The 18,692-nt window shown below is 40.0% G+C and overlaps 1 protein-coding gene across 1 annotated transcript in view; it reads right to left on the bottom strand.

The window, feature by feature from the left end:
- RAB31 (RAB31, member RAS oncogene family) overlaps window positions 1-18,692 on the bottom strand; it is a 121,295-nt gene that overhangs the window by 34,761 nt on the left and 67,842 nt on the right. The window contains exon 4 of the mRNA XM_070420667.1: window positions 2,175-2,246. Within this exon, the coding sequence (XP_070276768.1) occupies window positions 2,175-2,246 (72 nt within the window). The remainder of the gene's footprint in view (window positions 1-2,174; window positions 2,247-18,692) is intronic.

The following is an 18,692-nucleotide window of genomic DNA, read 5'->3' as shown; positions in this document are numbered from 1 at the left end:
ATCAAGCACTGGAAAGACCCATCAACATACTAGAGTTATGTGTTCCTAACATAACGCTATGCACAAAATCCTGTATAATTCTATAAACAGTATTTCAACCAAGTAGAAATACAAACTCAACACAATTAATGGAGAAAAATATTTTCAGGAGGCTTACCTAGATCAACAAACTACTCCTATCTTGATACACATTCTAATATTAGCTCAATTATACTTAAATAGCCTATAAAAGGTTTCTTTTTCTAAAACTGGATAAAGTTAAGCTATATAATCTTAACCAATGTCACCCCAGTAAATTTAATAAAAATATTTCTGCAAAAAATACAAATAAAAAATAAAACTGAAAGCAAACAAGAAAAAAAACCCTTCATAAACATGGACAATAGTATGGTGCTTACCAGAGGGAAGAGGGGTGAGGGGTAGTAAAGGGTAAAGGGGGTCAAAATATGGTGACGGAATATTTGACTTTGAGTGGTAAATACAGTGAAATTACACATGATGTATCATAGAGTTGTACACTTGAAACCTATATAATTTTATTAACTAATGTCACCCCAATAAGTTTAATTTAAAAAGTAATAATAGCTCCATTAAAACTGAAATAAGCCAGTCAGAGAAGGATAAATACCACATGATCTCACTCATTTGTGGAATATAATGAACAACATAAACTGATGAACAAGGACAGATCCAGAGACGGAGAGGCATTGATCGGACCACCGGGCCTCAGAGGGAAGGGGGGGGGGGGGGGGGGGATGGGGGAGAGATTAACCAAAGGACGTATATGCAAGCATACAGGCCTAACCAATGGACACGGACAACAGGGGGGTGAGGGCATGAGTGGGGGAATAGGGAGTAATGTGGGGATAAGGACACATATGTAAAAACTTAATCAATAAAAATTGTTTAAAAAAGTATAGCCTTGAGTTAGCATGAAAAAGGACTAAATCATAGGACTAAGACAATGTTCATGCTTACCTCAGGAAAGAAAAAGGAAACTCACTCTCTCTCTTTCTCTCTCTCTCTCTCTCTCTCTCACACACACAAACACACACACACACACACACACACACACACACACACTTTAGAGCAGCGGTTCTCAACCTGTGGGTCGTGACCATCGGAAAACACATATATAATTACATATTGTTTTTGTGATTAATTGCTATGCTTTAATTATGTTCAATTTGTAACAATGAAATTGGGGGTCATCACAACATGAGGAACTGTATTAAAGGGTCACAGCATTAAGAAGGTTGAGAACCACTGCTTTAGAGTCTGTTTTCTTTTCTGTCCTTTACTCACAACTGTCCTCCAGGAAACAAGCCAAGGCAGATACCACGTTTAGGTAAAAGTGGTCAGGAACTCCTGGATGGTAACTGTGATGACTCATTACACTAGCAGTCCTGTGCACTGAGTCAGCGCTCCAGGAGTGGGAAAAAAAAGTCAGCAAACCACTGCAGTCAGTTGTTGATATCCTGGATCCTCAATGTGATCACTAAAAATATACTTATATGTACACAAACACACTATCCATACATAAACACTCTCCTTGGCATTTTATGTAGTGTGATTGAAATATTAATAGAAGATAAGTCTTTTATAATTATAAAGCATGCAAAACTTAAAAATAAAAATAAATTTCCTTTTCCTAAAAAGCTGACATTCTGGACAACAGTACTAGCAGGCATGACCCTGCCTCTATAGGCAAACAGTCAAATTTTAAAAATGAATGTTCGCCCTGGCCGGTTTGGCTCAGTGGATAGAGCGTCGGCCTGTGGACTGAAGGGTCCGGGTTTGATTTCAGCCAAGGGCACATGCCCGGGTTGCGGGCTCGATCCCCAGTGTGGGGTATGCAGGAAGCAGCCAATCGATAATTCTCTCTTATCATTGATGTTTCCATCTCTCTCCCTCTCCCTTCCTCTCTGAAGTAAATAAATAAATAAACATGAATGTTCATTGTTGTTTATTTAAGTTAGCAGATAAACCTGGAATCTTCCTTACATACAGGTGATATAAACTCAATATCTAGTGTTCATTATCCCTGACAACCACATTATGAAATCTCATTCCAGGCTACTGTCAAGATTTAAGCAGTGAAATCTCTTCTTTGGTCTTTCTAAGATAGAGAATCACCATAAGTGACATCTAAATTCTAAAGGTGACATGCTTACCTGTTTGGTAATATCATACACTATGACAGCTGCAGCGGATCCACGATAGTACATGGGAGCCAAGGAATGGAACTGTTTAGGAACAATAAATAGTTTTAGGCCAAAGTGAATGCATTTTATGCAACCCCAAATTAAATGTAAAACTTTACCCTACAGCACCCCTAGAAGATCCCTGAATCTCCCCTAGAATTTTCCCAGGGTTCATATCAGATATAAATATTTCCCCTTGACTACACATATACGCTTATGGTTTACAGACCATGAAATTCACTCTTGGGCAAAGGCCAAAAATAAATTTTCTTTTAAATATTAATAACCAATGAATTGTCTTTTCTCTGCTGCTCATCACTTATTTGATATGGCTGACCCAGGGCAATCTTATTAGAATTACACAGCAGTAAGTAAAAGATGTTTCCCAAGAAGAGGAAGAGAGGAGACTGCACAGATCACAAGACCCTCACTGAGCCATTAATGAGGAACACTGCAGCAAGGGCACCTCGGCAACCGCCCTCGGGTCTTGGATGGCTGCATCCCTCCACCACATGACAAATGGTGAGAGCGATGAGCTCCATTCCAGAATGGAACAAAGCAAGTCTCATCGGTCACTGGAATTATTTATCCCTAAGCAGGATACATATAGATTTTATGTATAGTTGAAGAATGTATCTTTGAATATATTTTGGAGGGGTTTTGAAAGTCAATAAGAAAAAGATAATTCAGCTCAACAACAACAAAAAATGGACAAAGGCGATAGATAGGTCACAGAAGAAGAGATATAAATTGCCAATGAATATTTTAAACCATGTCCAATTATACTAAAATAAAATAAAAGCAATAATGAGGCATTTATTAATTTATTAAATATTCAAAAGATTTATCATATCCAGTCAGTATGGAATTGGTAAGGGAGGCACTAAACTACATGGGAATGTATTTTAAGACTTTCTTATAAAAAGATGCTCAATATCATTGAACATCAGGGAAATGCAATTCAAAACCACAATGAGATATCACCTCACATCTATTAGGATGGCTATTAAACAAAAACCCTAAAAGCTAACAATGTTAGTGAGGATGTGGAGAAAAGGGAACCCTTATAAATTGTTAGTGGGAATGTAAATTGGTACACCATTATGGAAAACAGTATGGAGGTTCCTCAAAAAATTACAAGTAGAATTACCATAGGATCCCTTTGGGGTATATACATAATCCAGAGAAATGAAATCAGTGCCTCAAAGAGATATCTGCACTCCCATCTTCACTGCAGTATTAATCACAATGGATAAGACATGGAAACAACCTAAGTGTTCATCAACGAATGAATGGATAAGAAAATGTGAGATATATGTATATATATGTACATATATACATGTTTGTGTGTGTGTGTATATATATATACACATATATATATATGTGTGTGTGTATACATATATTTATATGTATATATAATGGAATATTATCCAGCCTTATAAAAGAGTGCCTGCCATTTTCAACAATATGGATGAGCCTGGAGTACATCATGCTACATGAAATAAGCTAGACACCGAAAGAAAAAAACTGCATGATCTCACTTATATATGGAATCTAAAAAAGTCAAATATATAGAAGCAGAGAGTAGAACAGTGGCTACAAGGAGTTTAGGGTGGCTGGGAGGATGGAAGATGTTGTTCAAAGGGACAAAGTTGTCGTTATGTTAGATGAATAAGTTCTAGAGATGTAATGTACAGCATGATGACTATCCTATATAATAAAAGACTAATATGCAAATTGACCAAACATCGGAATGACCAGTCGCTATGACATGCACTGACCACCAGGGGGCAGATGCTCAATGCAGGAGCTGCCTCCTGGTGGTCAGTGCGCTCCCACAGGGGGAACACCGCTCAGCCAGAAGCCAGGCTCATGGCTGGCAGCAGCGGTAGCGGTAGCCTCACCTGCCTCTGCGGCAGTGCTAAGGATGTCTGACTGCCAACTTAGGCCCACTCTCCACGGGGAGTAGGCCTAAGCCGTCAGTCGGACATCCCCTGAGGGCTCCCAGACTGCGAGAGGGTGCAGGCCAGGCTGAGACCTCCCTCCCCCGCACCGAGTGCATGAATTTCATGCACCGAGTCTCTAGTGGTTAATAATAGTATGTTAAATCTGGAAATTTGCCAAAAAGCTAGATTTCAGATGCTTTCACAAGTAAAAAAAGGTAAGAAGATATGTTAATTACACTGACAATAGTAATCATTTTACTATGTATACATACATCAAATCACCATGTTGTATACCTGAAATATATATGAATTTTATTTTTTAAAAAGAAACACCTTCTTTCAAAGCCACTGTTGGTAATATATATGAAAAGTTTACATGTGCATACTAGTTAAACCAGTATTTCCACTTGTAGGAACATATAACTAGAGTTATCTTCATACACACAAAGATACAATCTCGGTTACACATGGGAGCAAATATTATGAAACCAACCTAGATTAATCATAGAGAATGCACCAATGGTATAAGTATGTAAGGGAATATTCCACAACAATTAAAATGATGAGGAGGATTTTTATTTCTGGGAAAAGGTATCTCTGACATACTGTTAAATGAAAAAACAGACTCAAAGCAGCATATGCCGCATAATATAACTTAAGTACAATGTGTGTAGGTGTCTGTGTGTACAGGTATGAAATGCTTCTCAAAATGTTAACAGCGGGATTTCTTAGTGATTCGTACATTTTCCTTACAAGAGTCTGAATAGTATACATTTTTACAATGATTTTTAAATAAAATGGTTTTTAACTTTTTAAAAAAGTAGTCATTTTTATTGGGGAGTAGGAGAGGGCACAGGGAGGGAAGGAAGCAAGAACGGATCCTGAAGCTTTTCCAGCAAACAACAAAAGTATCACTCATTCATTTTTATTTTTCACCCAATACTTATCCTGGAATAAGTACTTGCCCACATCAGTCCCGCAGGCTTCTTTTTCATTGTTCCCCTTTTATTGCTGGTGTGGCGCTCACAGAGTGGACAGAAGCAGGCAACTGCTGCCCAACTCCACGCCCTCATGCACCGCACCACCTTAAAAAGAAGCGGGTGCCTCTGTGGCTGTGGGTAGGATGGAGCTCAGGATGAACTCAGGAGTTCCCAGCTGAAGGGCCTGGGCCTCCTGCCAGGACTCACCAGAGGACAGCACGCCATTTCCACGTGTGCCTTTCTAGTCAATGACTGCCCAACACTGTGTTTGTTACAATATTAGGCATCAATAAAACTATTTTAATCCATCCTTTGGCAATTCACTCCACATGTAGAAAACAAAATATAAATTTCTGCCCAAATGAAGAAAAATACCACAATGTATTTTTGAAACAGTCCTGCTTTGCTAAGGGTAGGGAATGCATATAAAAGTGTTCTTGTAGCGCGATCATATAAAATGTTCATTTTTTTCAAAGTAGCCTCCATAGAAGACCGGTCCATTTAAACACACCAAATAGGAGAATCAGTACAAAATGTGTATCTCAAAAATCAAGGTACATGTGGACGCAAGCACAGAGAGGGACAAACCGTGGCTATCTTCTAAGACAGAGTTCATTTTCAGCTGTAAGACCATGAACTGAATCTAAAATGGTCACTGGTGTGCTGGTCTCATGAATTATTGAATAGGTCTTTGTATATAATGCATTACTTGTTCTTTCCTTCCTCCAAATGGAATCATTTTGAAATAAATCTGTTGGTGAAGCCACTTACACGACTTTATTGCCGGGGACTTGGGAGTTTTAATGACTTCAAGTTCGCATCTCAGTTCTAAAACCCAATAACGCATTGACCAAAGGATAATACTTGTGGAGGACAATAGGATAAATCACTTCCAGCCTACAACATACATACTTTTCCTCATATGAATATAAAACAAAAGCACCACAATCAGCCTCAATACTCAACGTGACATGATTCAATTTCCATGGGGTCAGAAGATTGACAAAGCACTCTCATAAAAGATTTCTTCTAGAAACAAAGTTCACAACCAGGGGAAGTTGATAAAATTTTTTTTAAATCTCACCTTGAAAGGTTATTTGAAAATTAGCAAAACAGATCCCAATTCAAAATTCTTTCTTCCCTATCAAACAGAGTATCTGTAATACCAAATTAAAGTGTTCAGATAACTCTTAGAACTCTTAGAAGGAACACAGGAAATTGTGAAAAGCCAATTTGTCCCCTCAAAAGAAATGGCTGTTTGTGTCCTTAGTATGTGTGAATGCTTGTTCTTTAAAAAAATATGTTTTTATTCATTTTAGAGAGAGAGAAAAGGGGGGAGGGAGAGAGAAACATCGATTGGTTGTCTCTCGCACACACCCTGACCTAGGATGGAACCTGCAACCTGGGTATGTGCCCTGACCAGGAACTGAACCAGTGACCTTTCGGTGCATGGGATGATGCTCAACCAATTGAGCCACACCAGCCAGGGGAAATGCTTGTTTTTTTCATTGTTGACTGTCTACAGCAGGGGTGGAGAATGGCCTGAGAAATCATTTGGTCTGGCCCTGCCAAGGCATTACGGGTGAGTTAATTAAATGTTCAATCAAATATAGCAGGCTAATTTTTAAGTTGATTATTTTGTATGGCCCGAGAATGATGTTATAAATATCCAAATGGCCCTTGGCAGAAAAAAAGGTTCTCCATCCCTGGTCCACAGGATAAGAGAGAAGGGAATGGCCTTCGAGCTCCGTAGGTCCTCAGCTTTGACAGATGGATGCTAATAACCCTGTCCCCGCTTTCATCGACTGGCAGAAGCAACTGGCCAGTGTATTTTGAGAGCATTGAAAACGTTCATACGCTTTGATTCAACAATTCCACTACTGAAGGGAATAATCAGAGATGATCACAAAGTAACCAGAATTCATTCTAGAATGATCAATAATGCTGAAAAATTGGAACTACCCTCACTGCCTAACCATCAGGAACTGAAAACATAAATTTGGCTTAGCAATATAATGGACTATTAGGAAGAGCAATTAAACTCAGGTTTCTGAAGAGCATGAAGTGGCACAGGAGGAAAGATGGCCTAGTTTGGTATTTTCCGAATGTCTTCTGCAGAAGAACCCTGTATCCTTGAGGTGCTTTCTGGAAAAAAAAGCTTTCTTAGCCAAATAAGTTTGAGAAACACCACATATAACCATGTTCTCTGGAGGCTTACAAGATATTATTAGTACCTTAAAGACTCTGAAAAATGTTTATAGTAAAAAAACCATTTATTTTGGTTTGAACTCAGGATTTCCAATTTATTTTTGAAGTAGTACATATTAACATCTAGGGAACCAGTGTGCTCAGAACCGACCATAGGGCGTAGTATGAAGATCCAGACTCAAGGTGGAATCCGGAGACAGTGCCTGGCTTTGCACTTTTTCATATTTTATAAAATGGAGGAAAAGGTAAGGGTAGGGTCGGTGGTGACAGCGAAGGTTCTTCCAGCTCCGTGACAACACCCGCGGCCAAGGTGAGGCAGGCTCTGGATAGAAAGAATCTCCCTCCCTTGCCGGGCTCTTGATTTTACAGACGCCTCACCTGCAACACAAACCTCGTGTGTGTGTGTGTGTGTGTGTGTGTGTGTGTGTGTGTGTGTGTACTCAGCACACAGTGGAAAGTATTATTCCAAGAAATGTCCTAATCCCTCAGACCACCCAGTCTGCTTCAGGCAAAATTCCTTAAACGCAGGCTTGTGGCATCATAAATTCCACAGCAGCAAAACTCGGCATGTCAAGAATGAGCAGTGGTGGAAAATACACGAAGTTTCCAAACAAGGACAGGCTCCAGCTGGGCTTGGCCTCCCCAGATGAGGATTATCCAGGCCCCAAGTCTCAGGCATCGGGTCCAGGAGCTTGCAGGGATTGGTTCTATACTATGATTTTCAGAGAACGCTCTGTCCCTGGGGAGTCGCTTCAAAGCATCCTGAGAGCCGGTGCTGGTCTATCTCAGGTGCCAGTGCACAAACAGAAATGTTCACCCTCCCACAGAACACTGGGGCCATGAACTGTCAAGGGCAGAAGCCAAAACATCCTGAGGGCCATTAGGATTCAAACAAGGAGGGAAGTGGTAGAGGAAAATTCCTGACATTCCCAACATTCTCAGCTGGCAAAAGTTGAATGGAAAAACCATTACTGAATGTTCTCTCTGTGCCATTCAGAAGAACATCCCTGACTTTCACACAGACCCTCTCTCTCCACAGAAAAGCAGAGGGTCTGTTTCATATGCTTACGCAGATGTCCCAAAGCCCAAAAGTATATAAAGTTGAACAGAAAAGGGGCTGGGAGATTACAGCATACTGAATTATTAACAGTGGTTATTTCTGAATAATTCCACACAGGCAGACCACCATTTATTTTAATATTTCTGATCTTTTAAAAAATTTTAAAAGGATATGGTACTTTTGCAATGAGAAGGGGACTTTTCCCCCTTTCGTTTTACTTGTTTCTCTTAATGTGCCAATTAACATCAAAGAGCTTCCTCAGCATTCAGGAATCAAAGGGATGAAGCTAAGTACCAGGAGGGGGTGGGGCTTAGAGGTGACCTGACATGCATTTGACTTCTATGGACAAGGTGCTATGCAAATTTTCTGTAGGAGAAAATGATCCATCACAAGTCCAAACATTTTTCCATTAAAAAGGTGTTGTAGGGAGGGTATGGATTAGTGTCTTTTAAAAGACAAGGTAATGAACTGGCATATTTTGATGCCTAGAATAACGCATAAAACAGAATCAAGGTTCTTAAATGCTACTGAAATTCATTTTTTCATGAATACCCAACTGCAGGGAACCTCAGAGCTAATCCCTGTGTTGAGGAGCAAATGGAATCTCCTAAAAGTCCAGAACTATGGCCCATCCCACCCCATAGCCACCGTTTTATGCAGTTGGAGGAAATGCCATTCAGGTTGGTCATGTCTCTCCCTCTCTCTTCTCTGCTCAGGTTGATTTAGTCTCTCATCCTTAGCCCTCCCGTTCCATGTAAATGTCCAACTTTGAGATAAGTCTCCCTGAAGAATGGGACAACAGGCAAACATCACCAGGACCACACCCAAACAGGCAAACATCACCAGGGAACATGCCCGAACAGGACAGACCCAGGTCTGAGAGCCGCCATGGCAGGGCCTGATGCAGCACTCCTCAGCCACTCCTCCCTCTTTTCCCCAGCCCAGGCCATCTTGCCTTGAGTGCCATCCAGAAGCTTCCATCAGAACATTTAGATATTGCAGTGGCCTCCACACTGGCTATACAATAGCCAGAGGAACCCTGATTTAACAGCTGACTTTATGGCATTTATTTACATCAAGCATGTCAAACTCGGGGCCCACAATGAATATTTTTGTGGCCCAGCCAATATAACGGTATGTAAGAAACATTTTAATAAAAATTTCATAACTTAATTTTTACACTATCCTGTTATACATAATTAATAACAAACTACAACGTTTGCTAATGACTGATTACTATAATCGTGTTGCATTCATTTCCCTTACGCGCAGGCGCACCATTTCTCTCCACTAATACTAGCAGCGAATATTTTAGCAGTCAATTGCCACGTCATTAGTCTTGGACTGACTTTTTTGGTGTGCGCAACAGGAAATATTTTGCTTTTGGAGAACAAGAAAAATAGGTTTATTTGCATTATGCTTATTAATTTGTGCAGTTATTCAGTGTCTGGTAAGTTAATGTTCAAGAAAAAACATAAATTTTTATTAAAATGTTCTATTATTTTATGTTAACAATTACTCATTTATTTCAGCCCTTTGTATTCAGCATGTCTCTATCAGAATAAACCTACGTTTCTGTGAAAATTGAAGCTTTTGTTCTTTTGTGGCCCACATAAACTTAAACCTTGTTTATTTGGCCTGTGTTAGCCTTTGAGTTTGACATGCTTGATTTACATAGACCATTAAATCTATTTTCAACATTTTATTATGGAAATTTTCAAACAAATACACAAGAAGAGAGCATAATATGATGCATGTCCATTTTCTTATCCCCTAGGGCAGTGATGGCGAACCTATAACACGCGTGTCAGAGGTGACACGCGAACTCATTTTTTTGGTTGATTTTTCTTTGTTAAATGGCATTTAAATATATAAAATATCAAAAATATAAGTCTTTGTTTTACTATGGTTGCAAATATCAAAAAATTTCTATATGTGACACGGCACCAGAGTTAAGTTAGGGTTTTTCAAAATGCTGACACGCCGAGCTCAAAAGGTTTGCCATCACTGCCCTAGGGCCTAGGCTCAAGATCATCTCTAACACCTGGTCCCTGCATGTTCCTACCCTCTCCTCACTTCCCACCCACCCTACCACTGGAGTCTTCTGAAGCAGACACTTAACATCATATGGTGCAAACTGTTAAGCAGAGTAATTTCTTCAAACAAAAGTCAAATTGTGTCCCTTTCCTGTTCATACTTACTAAGCATGAAATCCAACTCTGTACTATGGTGTCTAAGGCCCTAGACCAGTGATGGCGAACCTATGACACGCGTGTCAGAGATGACACGCGAACTTATTTTTTTGGTTGATTTTTCTTTGTTAAATGGCATTTAAATATATAAAATAAATATCAAAAATATAAATCTTTGTTTTACTATGGTTGCAAATATAAAAAAAATTTCTATATGTGACATAGCACCAGAGTTAAGTTAGGGTTTTTCAGAATGCTGACACGCCGAGCTCAAAAGATTCGCCATCACTGCCCTAGACACTCAAACACTAGGCCCCTCCTGTCTGCCTCCAGCCTTTGGCCTCCTCTCTGCTCTGACACAAGCAGCCACATGGAGCCTCAAGGCCTCCCCACATACCTTCCCCCAACCTGGACCCTGCTCCCCTCAACATCCACAAGGCTCACTCCTTCATTTCATCACACCTTTTCTCAACTGCCACCTCCTCTGAGAACCCATCCCTGACCCCCTATCTAGGCCACAGCAGGGACTCATATTTAATGACTGAACACGTGATGAATCAATAACCCTGTCAAGACAGGTAGACGATAGGGCTGTTCTCATTTTATAGATGAGGGAATGGGCTCAGAATGGTTAAGTAAATTGCCCACAGATACCCAGCTCTTCTATGGTAGAACTAGACCTTGAACACAGGAATTCTAACAACAAACCCCATGCTTTGTCCACCCCTCAGTTGCTTCTCTGAAACAAAACATTGCTTAAGATGATGAAATGAAGATTTAGCTTATGCTGAATTTACTCATTTATTTGACAAGTATCTACTGAACACTAGATACATGACAGATACTGTTCTTAGCAATGGGGAGATATGAGTTGGTAGGCAGAATGATATCCTCTAAAGATGTCCACGTCCTAATCCTTTGAATCTGTGAATATATTATGGTTCATGGCAAAGGGGGATTAAGGTTGGAGTTCAGGTTGCTAACCAACTGATCCTGAGATGGGGAGATTGTCCTAGATTGTCCATGTGGGCCCAATGTCAACCCAACCGTCCTTACTAGTGGAAAAGGGAGGCAAGAGAGTCAGAGAGATTTGAAGATGCTGTGCTGCTGAAGATGGAGGAAGGGGCCACTAACCGAGGAAAACAGGCAGCCTCTCTGAAAGAGGCAAGGACACTGATTCTTCCCGGAGCCTCCAGAAAGGAACACAGCCCTGACTGTAGTTTATAATGGCCATAAGACTCATTTTGGACTTCTGACCTTCAGAACTGTGAGAGAAGGAATCTACTAAATGTATATTTAGTATCTGTGGTCATCTGTTACAGCAGCCACAGGAAACAAACAGAAAAGGGGAAGAAGACAAGATCACTGGCCTCAAAAAGTGAATGTTTTCTTGGAGTGAGGATGAAGTCAGGCTGCCTTCAAAGAGGCTGCTCTGGATACAACTCTCCAAACAGTCTGTGCTCTGAGGACACTCCAGCTGTCCCTGTTGAGATGTGTCCTTGAGCACCTCAGGAGCATGTCCTTTTGGTAATTACATGAAGTCCAGGTGCCTAATTTCCTTGTCAAGAATGAGATTCATAGGCCTCATAGTGTCCTTTGCCTGCATTTTAACCAGATTTAGGAAATTAACTGTATAAAAGAAAAAATAGGGAGAGGAGGGGAGAACAGAAAACACAACCAGGTAAAGTACTTCTTAGATGCTTAATAAATGCAACCCTACCTCACCCCCCAATGCCTATCTCCAGCTCGGATGCTGTCATCTTTGCCAAGGGTACTCCGAGAGTCAGCAGAACGGAAATTGGCTTCAACCCAAAGGCCAGACAGTGTCTCACAATTAGAAGCTACGTAGGGCATCCCAGACTAAAATACACACCAGCAAAACATCGTGGCGAGCTTGTGAAGAATCTAACGGTCACCTTCCCTCCTTGAACCTGCCTGTCCCTGAGGAAGGTAAAGGGGAGGGGAATGCCTACCAAGGAAAACAATGGCATCCGTGGAGAAGGGGAAGGGGGCTGGGCCTACTATCAGGCACAAGCTCATCCTTGCTTTCTAAGATCAACTCAGGGTTGAGATTTTCCTCCCCACTGTTCCTGCCTCACACTTCCCCTTCCCTTTCCCTCACTCCCAGCTTTCCCATCTCACTGGCCACGTGCAGAAATGTTTTGTGTGTTTTCCAAAGGACTTACTAAATTTATTCTAACATGTGGACATGTCCTTCCTCCTTCTCTCCTGTCAGTGGCATCCTGACACCCAAAAGGGCAGTTCTGCACCTTAGTTCCTAATTTCCTAAATGACATCAACACCCCCAAACAGCACGGCTCTGGGGATATATGCCAGCGAAGTGGCTCCAGCTCTGCCCACACAGCTGCTAGCACCGCCCCTCCTCAAATATCACTGCCATGCTTTCCTTCTGCAGCTGTTGTCGCCAATTTTAAACATCACTGTACCTCTTCAGCTATGGCTGACTCACCTTTTAACTGAAGGTGATTCCTGAGGCTTCTTCTAAAAGAAAGCGACATGGCACAGCTGTATTGATAGCTATTGATCTCATTTTTAACAGCATACACCTAAGGGCAAGCTTCTAATCTGTCTTCTGACCATGCGGGGGAGGGGGGAGGGGCAATCTTTAGAATATTTCTCTCATCAGATCTCAATTTGCACTTATTAAAGGCACTGTTCTCTTGGGGAAGGAGGGGCAGCAAAATCGTATATTTACTCTCTCTCACCGAAGGGAGGTTCCTCGGAAAACCGTTCTCTGGTGGGTTTGTGGGGAAGATGCCATAGGGTGAAGTATTCCCTGCCAACAGCCAGCTAAGGAGCCAGATTTTGAATGTGTGCTCTTTGCTGGTGGTGTGTGGAGCTGGGCCTGCTATTTCCAGTGGCTGCAAGGCAAGTGAAGGAGAAAACAAAGACCAGCTAGTTCTGAGCTTGTAAGAGGCCTCATTCTTCAAGGACTCCCGCAAGTCAAACTTTCTCTGACTCTAGCAGTGGCCTATGAACTGTGAACCACTTCCTTGACCATAGATTCTAGGGCTATGAAGAGAGAAGAGAGAAGAGAGAAGAGAGAGGGGAGAGGGGAGAGGGGAGAGAGGAAGAGGGGGAGAGGGGAGAGGGGAGAGGGGAGAGGGGAGAGGGGAGAGGGGAGAGGAGAGATTCTTTTGATGTTAAAGCCCGACCTTGACCTCAGATGTTGACAGCTTTGTTTCTCTTTTCTTTCTCATGGACCCATTCAGACCCAGTATTTATGCCACAGCTTTGCATCCTGGCCCTCTGAGCACAGGTTACCCAATCACCAAACCTTCCAAATACTGGTAGACTGGTAGGCACTTACAAAATTAAGCCAATGCAGGCAAACAAGCAGTACGGTTAAACAGCACATAGTGCTCAGATTCCCTGACTGCATCCACTGAACTGTCAGCTCCTGGAGGGCATAGGTGTGACTTTCCCAGGGTTCAAGGAAAACTTCTGACAGAAGGAGCAACAAAGATTAAGGGAACCACGGTGGTACAATTAAAGATGTTTATTATATTATTTTCTGAACTTTTCTGGAATACTTGAAATATCTCACAATTGAAAAAGAGTTCATGCACACACTAGGAAAGTGTAAGCCTTTTCAATCCATGACTTTCAGAATATTATCATATTATCTTTAGCAGTATGTATTAAGGTATGTATAAAGTCTGGTCCTGAGTTAGATAACACTGCTGAAGGAAAAAAAAACACTAAATCAGCTTCAAATAATACTGTTTTGAAGATAGAGTATTTCTTTAAATAAACAATTTAGTCAAATATAAATTTCAAGTCTAATCATGGTTTGGTAAGTTTTAAGTGATAACTTGACAAATATAACCTTGTTTATGGTTCTATATGAGTTTACTACAGGAAACACATTTAACATTTAAAAGATTTAATACTTGATTTAGAATTTTTCTGCAAATACCACTTTGAGGTCAAGGCTGCATTTCTAGTCCATGCATAATCTCCAAAGAGAGGAAGATAGCACACAACTTGCTCATCACTTATAATTTAAATAAGGAAACAGTAACCTCAAATTCATCTGTAAACTCAATACAATACTTATCAAAATCTTAGCTGGATTTTTTGGTAAAAATTTACAAGCTGATCCTAAAATTCATGTGGAAATGCAATGGACCCAGAATAGCCCAAATGATCTTGAAAAAGAAAAATAAAGTTGGAGAACTCACTTCCCAATTTCAAAACTTACGAAAAAGTTACAGTAATCAGGGCAATGTGGTACTGGCATAAGGATAAAATTTTAGATCAAAGGAATAGAACTGAGAGTCCAGAATTAAACCCTCACATTTGTGGCCAATTCATTTTAAACAAAGGTGCAAAGACAACTAATTGGGCAAAGAAGAGTCTTTTCAATAAATTGTATTGCGTGTGACAACTGATTTTGTATGATCCTAACATGCAAAGAATGAAGATGAATCCCCTCCTTACGAGATATACAAAAGTTAACAACAAATAGATCATAGAGCTAAAACTATAAAATTCATAGAACATAAAGGAGTAAATCTTTGTGGACTTGAGTTAGGCAAAGACAAGTGTTGGCAAGAATGGGGAGAAATTGGAACCTCAAACACTACCAGTAGGAATATAAAATGGTACAACCACTTTAGAAAATACTTTGGCAGGTTCGAAAAATGCTTCATGTTGTATTACCATATAACCCATCAATTTCATTCCTAGATATGTAACAAAGAGATTTTTTTTAAAGCAGGCATCTGCACCAAAACGTGTACATGAATGTTCATAAAACACCATTATTTTCATAAAAGTGGAAACAACCCAAACATCCGTCAACTGACAAGTGGATAAACAAAATGTCATACTTTCATACAATGAAATATTAATCAGCCATTAAAAGGAAGGAAGCACTCACCTAGGTTACAACACAGATGAACCTTGGTGACACTATGCTATGTGAACGAAGCTAGTCACAAAAAAACACAGATTAGCATTCCATTTATATGAATCATCCAGATTAAGCACATCTAGACACTGAAATTAGCCTAAGGCTAAAGGACTTGGGAGGAGACTTTTTTAGTCTTGTCTATGTGTTCTCCAATTTCATCTTTAAAAAGCATAAAGTAATTAGTTTTATTTCAGAAGTCAATCTATTCAACTTCAGATGTATTTGTAGAGTAATGAAAAGTTTTTATGCTAATAATGGAATCATTAATTCACCTTTGTGGAATTTGTGACTGTGGCTCATTTAAAACCCAGATTATATAAATAAAACCATTATGACCCAGGCAGTCCACTAGGAAGGACAGGCAGCTATAACACGGACTTCAACCAAATGAAAGCAAAGAATAAAAATATTAATATTTTCCATATTAGATTCTGAAAATAATGTTGCTCTGCTGGGCCGGTGTGGTTCAATGGTTGAGCATCAACCTATGAGCCAGGTCACAGTTCAATTCCCCGGTTGCAGGCTTGGTCCCCAGGAGGAGGCATGCAGGCAGTAGCCAATCAATGATTCTCACTCATCATTGATGTTTCTAACTCCCTCTCCCTTCCTCTCTGAAATCAATAAAAAAAATATATTAAATAAAATAATAATAATAAATAAAATAATGCTGCTCTGATGGATCAAACCAAGGGAATGAAGCCTGAAATTCTTCCGAGATACTGACATTTTAAATTCTGTTATCCTATGGATTGCGATTGTGTTTTACAGCAGAAACAGAATGATTTGGAAGCACACATCTAGGAAATGAAGGTTGCATATCCTATTGTGATGAGAATATTTTAACAGCAATAAGGGTATTATGGATCCCAACTTAGAAAAACAAAGAAAGAAGTCTAAAGAAAACTGAATGGGAAAGAAGTCTCTCTCATCTCGCCACACAAATCCTGCTGGATGGAAGATGGGAGGACAGAGCTGGGCAGATCAATTCCTTTTTCTCCCCTGGGACTTCTCTGAGCTGCGGTTCCTGCACACATCCTTCTGAGCTACTGCTGCTCTTCCTCACAGCTTAGCATGGAACAGAAACCAGCATAGCCCATCTGAAGAGGACAGGGTGAAAACCTGCAAAAGCCCACACTCTCCCCTCTCAACACCCTTCTTGGTAGCAATAAACTAATTGCACAAATCTTGAAAATGTTGAGCTTTTAACAAACTGGATTCAACAATCAATTGGAAATGATTAATTTTTTTAAACTTTTTTTTACAGAGGCACTCTGCGTATTACAATTTGCCACTGAAAGAATCAAAGGATGCCCATGATATGTGATTGAATGAAAAGTAAGACAGCAAATCAAGAATGAAAGTTCTCTTATACAAAGAGAGGGAAGAGGAGAATCCTTTCACGTTTCTAGTGCTCAGAGGGAAAAGTAATTTTTCAAGAATGTGAATTATGCCACAAATATAATATAGAATTAGTACGGGGCAGCAAGTAGGGTGTTAACCAGAATACCATGTATGCTAGGCAGAACTTGGTTCACTCTGTCCACAAATAAGCAAATATTGACTAATTAATACATGCAAAGAATTGGGCTGTGCATTATCCTCCTTGGAGGACACAGATCCATGTCTTTATATTGTCAAATCATAAATCCAAAGAGATTTTGTTTGTTTAAAATTATGAAAACTAAGGAGAACAGTAGCATATTTCTACAAAGATAAGGAGGCATAATAAAATGCACTGGACTCCAATAATTAATGAGACAGAAAAAACAGCAGTAGGCACAAGCAACAGCGGGGAGTTTATTTTTAGCTCAAACATTAGGCAACGTCATTACAAGCACGATTAAGTCTAGCAATAAGCTGCCAACACGATTGAAAAATTGCCATCACTGGAGAGATGCAAGACTGCACCAAGGGACACAAGGCAAGGACAGCCGGAGGATAACTAGATCAGGCCTTCGAGGGTTAGAGGGACCGATGGCCACAAAGGCCATGTAGACATTGCTCACACTCTCTCCACAAACCTAGATTCTAAAAAGCATTCACCTGAAATTATCATCCAAATCTCAATTGCTCATCCCGGAAGCAATGCTATGGAGTTATGCCTTGCACATATAATACTAGTAATTGTAGCAATCTATAACACTAATCAGATATATAATACTAATATAACATATATAATAGGACTCTTTTCAAAGTACAGACATAGCAATATAGTAATAGATATCTAATAGCCAAATTTTAGGAAAAGCAATTACAATAATTAGAAATACAATCATATAAAATTTTTTCTATTGCTGTTTTGCTTTGAGATGGTAAGTGAGCCAAACTACAAACCACATAATCACTTGAGAGTACCAAATTTCACCAAAAGCAGTCAATCTCTTGAATGTTATTCCAGAATAGGTAGGTAAATATCAAATGCTCTGCTTACATCATACAGAAATCTCCCTGTAGAAAATGGTATTATCAAATGAAAACAGCAGGTTATGAAGAATCATGATCCCACTGACATATAATTATCAACACATACATAGTGAGATGGCTGAAGAATGGCTATCTACTGTCAATAGTGGGAATATCTGGGTAGTGAAATTTTGGATAATTTTACTTTCGGCTGTATAGCATTTGTGTGGTTGTTCTATCAGAACAAAACTATAAACCTCAGGATCCAGACTACTGGATGCAAATTTCAGCTTTATACCGTATTGACTGTGACCCTGAGCAAGTTACTTAACCTCTCTATGCCTCTGTGACCTCACCTGTGAATGGGGATAGAAACAGCCCCTGCCTCAGAGTGCTGTGAGAGGACTAATGTGTTAGCACAGAAGGCACTCAGAATAGTGCATGGAATACATACAGCAAGCCCTCAGGACACAGCAGCCAGTCGTAGAAGCAGCAGTCCTGCTAATATTAAACCAGCTATTTGTAAAACAGACTTATTACATTCATTAAAAGCAGCTGCAAAAGCAACTATTTCATGGCCAAAAGTAAAAAGGGGAAGCAAGAAAATTCCACTGTTTAAGTTTCATTAACAACCAAAACCCAAAAAAACTAGCAGAACAGCTACAAAGAACACAGAAGTATGTAACGAAGATGTCTCTAAGAAGACACGTTTTCCTTCAATCCGCCCCCCTCATTTCAGGAGTCAGCGTGCACAGCTGAC

The sequence above is a fragment of the Myotis yumanensis genome, unplaced genomic scaffold, assembly GCF_028538775.1.
Source record: "Myotis yumanensis isolate MYYU_CA2020_CCGP unplaced genomic scaffold, mMyoYum1.0.hap1 SCAF_7, whole genome shotgun sequence".
Lineage (NCBI taxonomy): Eukaryota > Metazoa > Chordata > Mammalia > Chiroptera > Vespertilionidae > Myotis > Myotis yumanensis.
The sequence above is the reverse complement of the archived record's forward strand: the minus strand, read 5'-3'. Positions and strand labels throughout refer to the sequence as shown.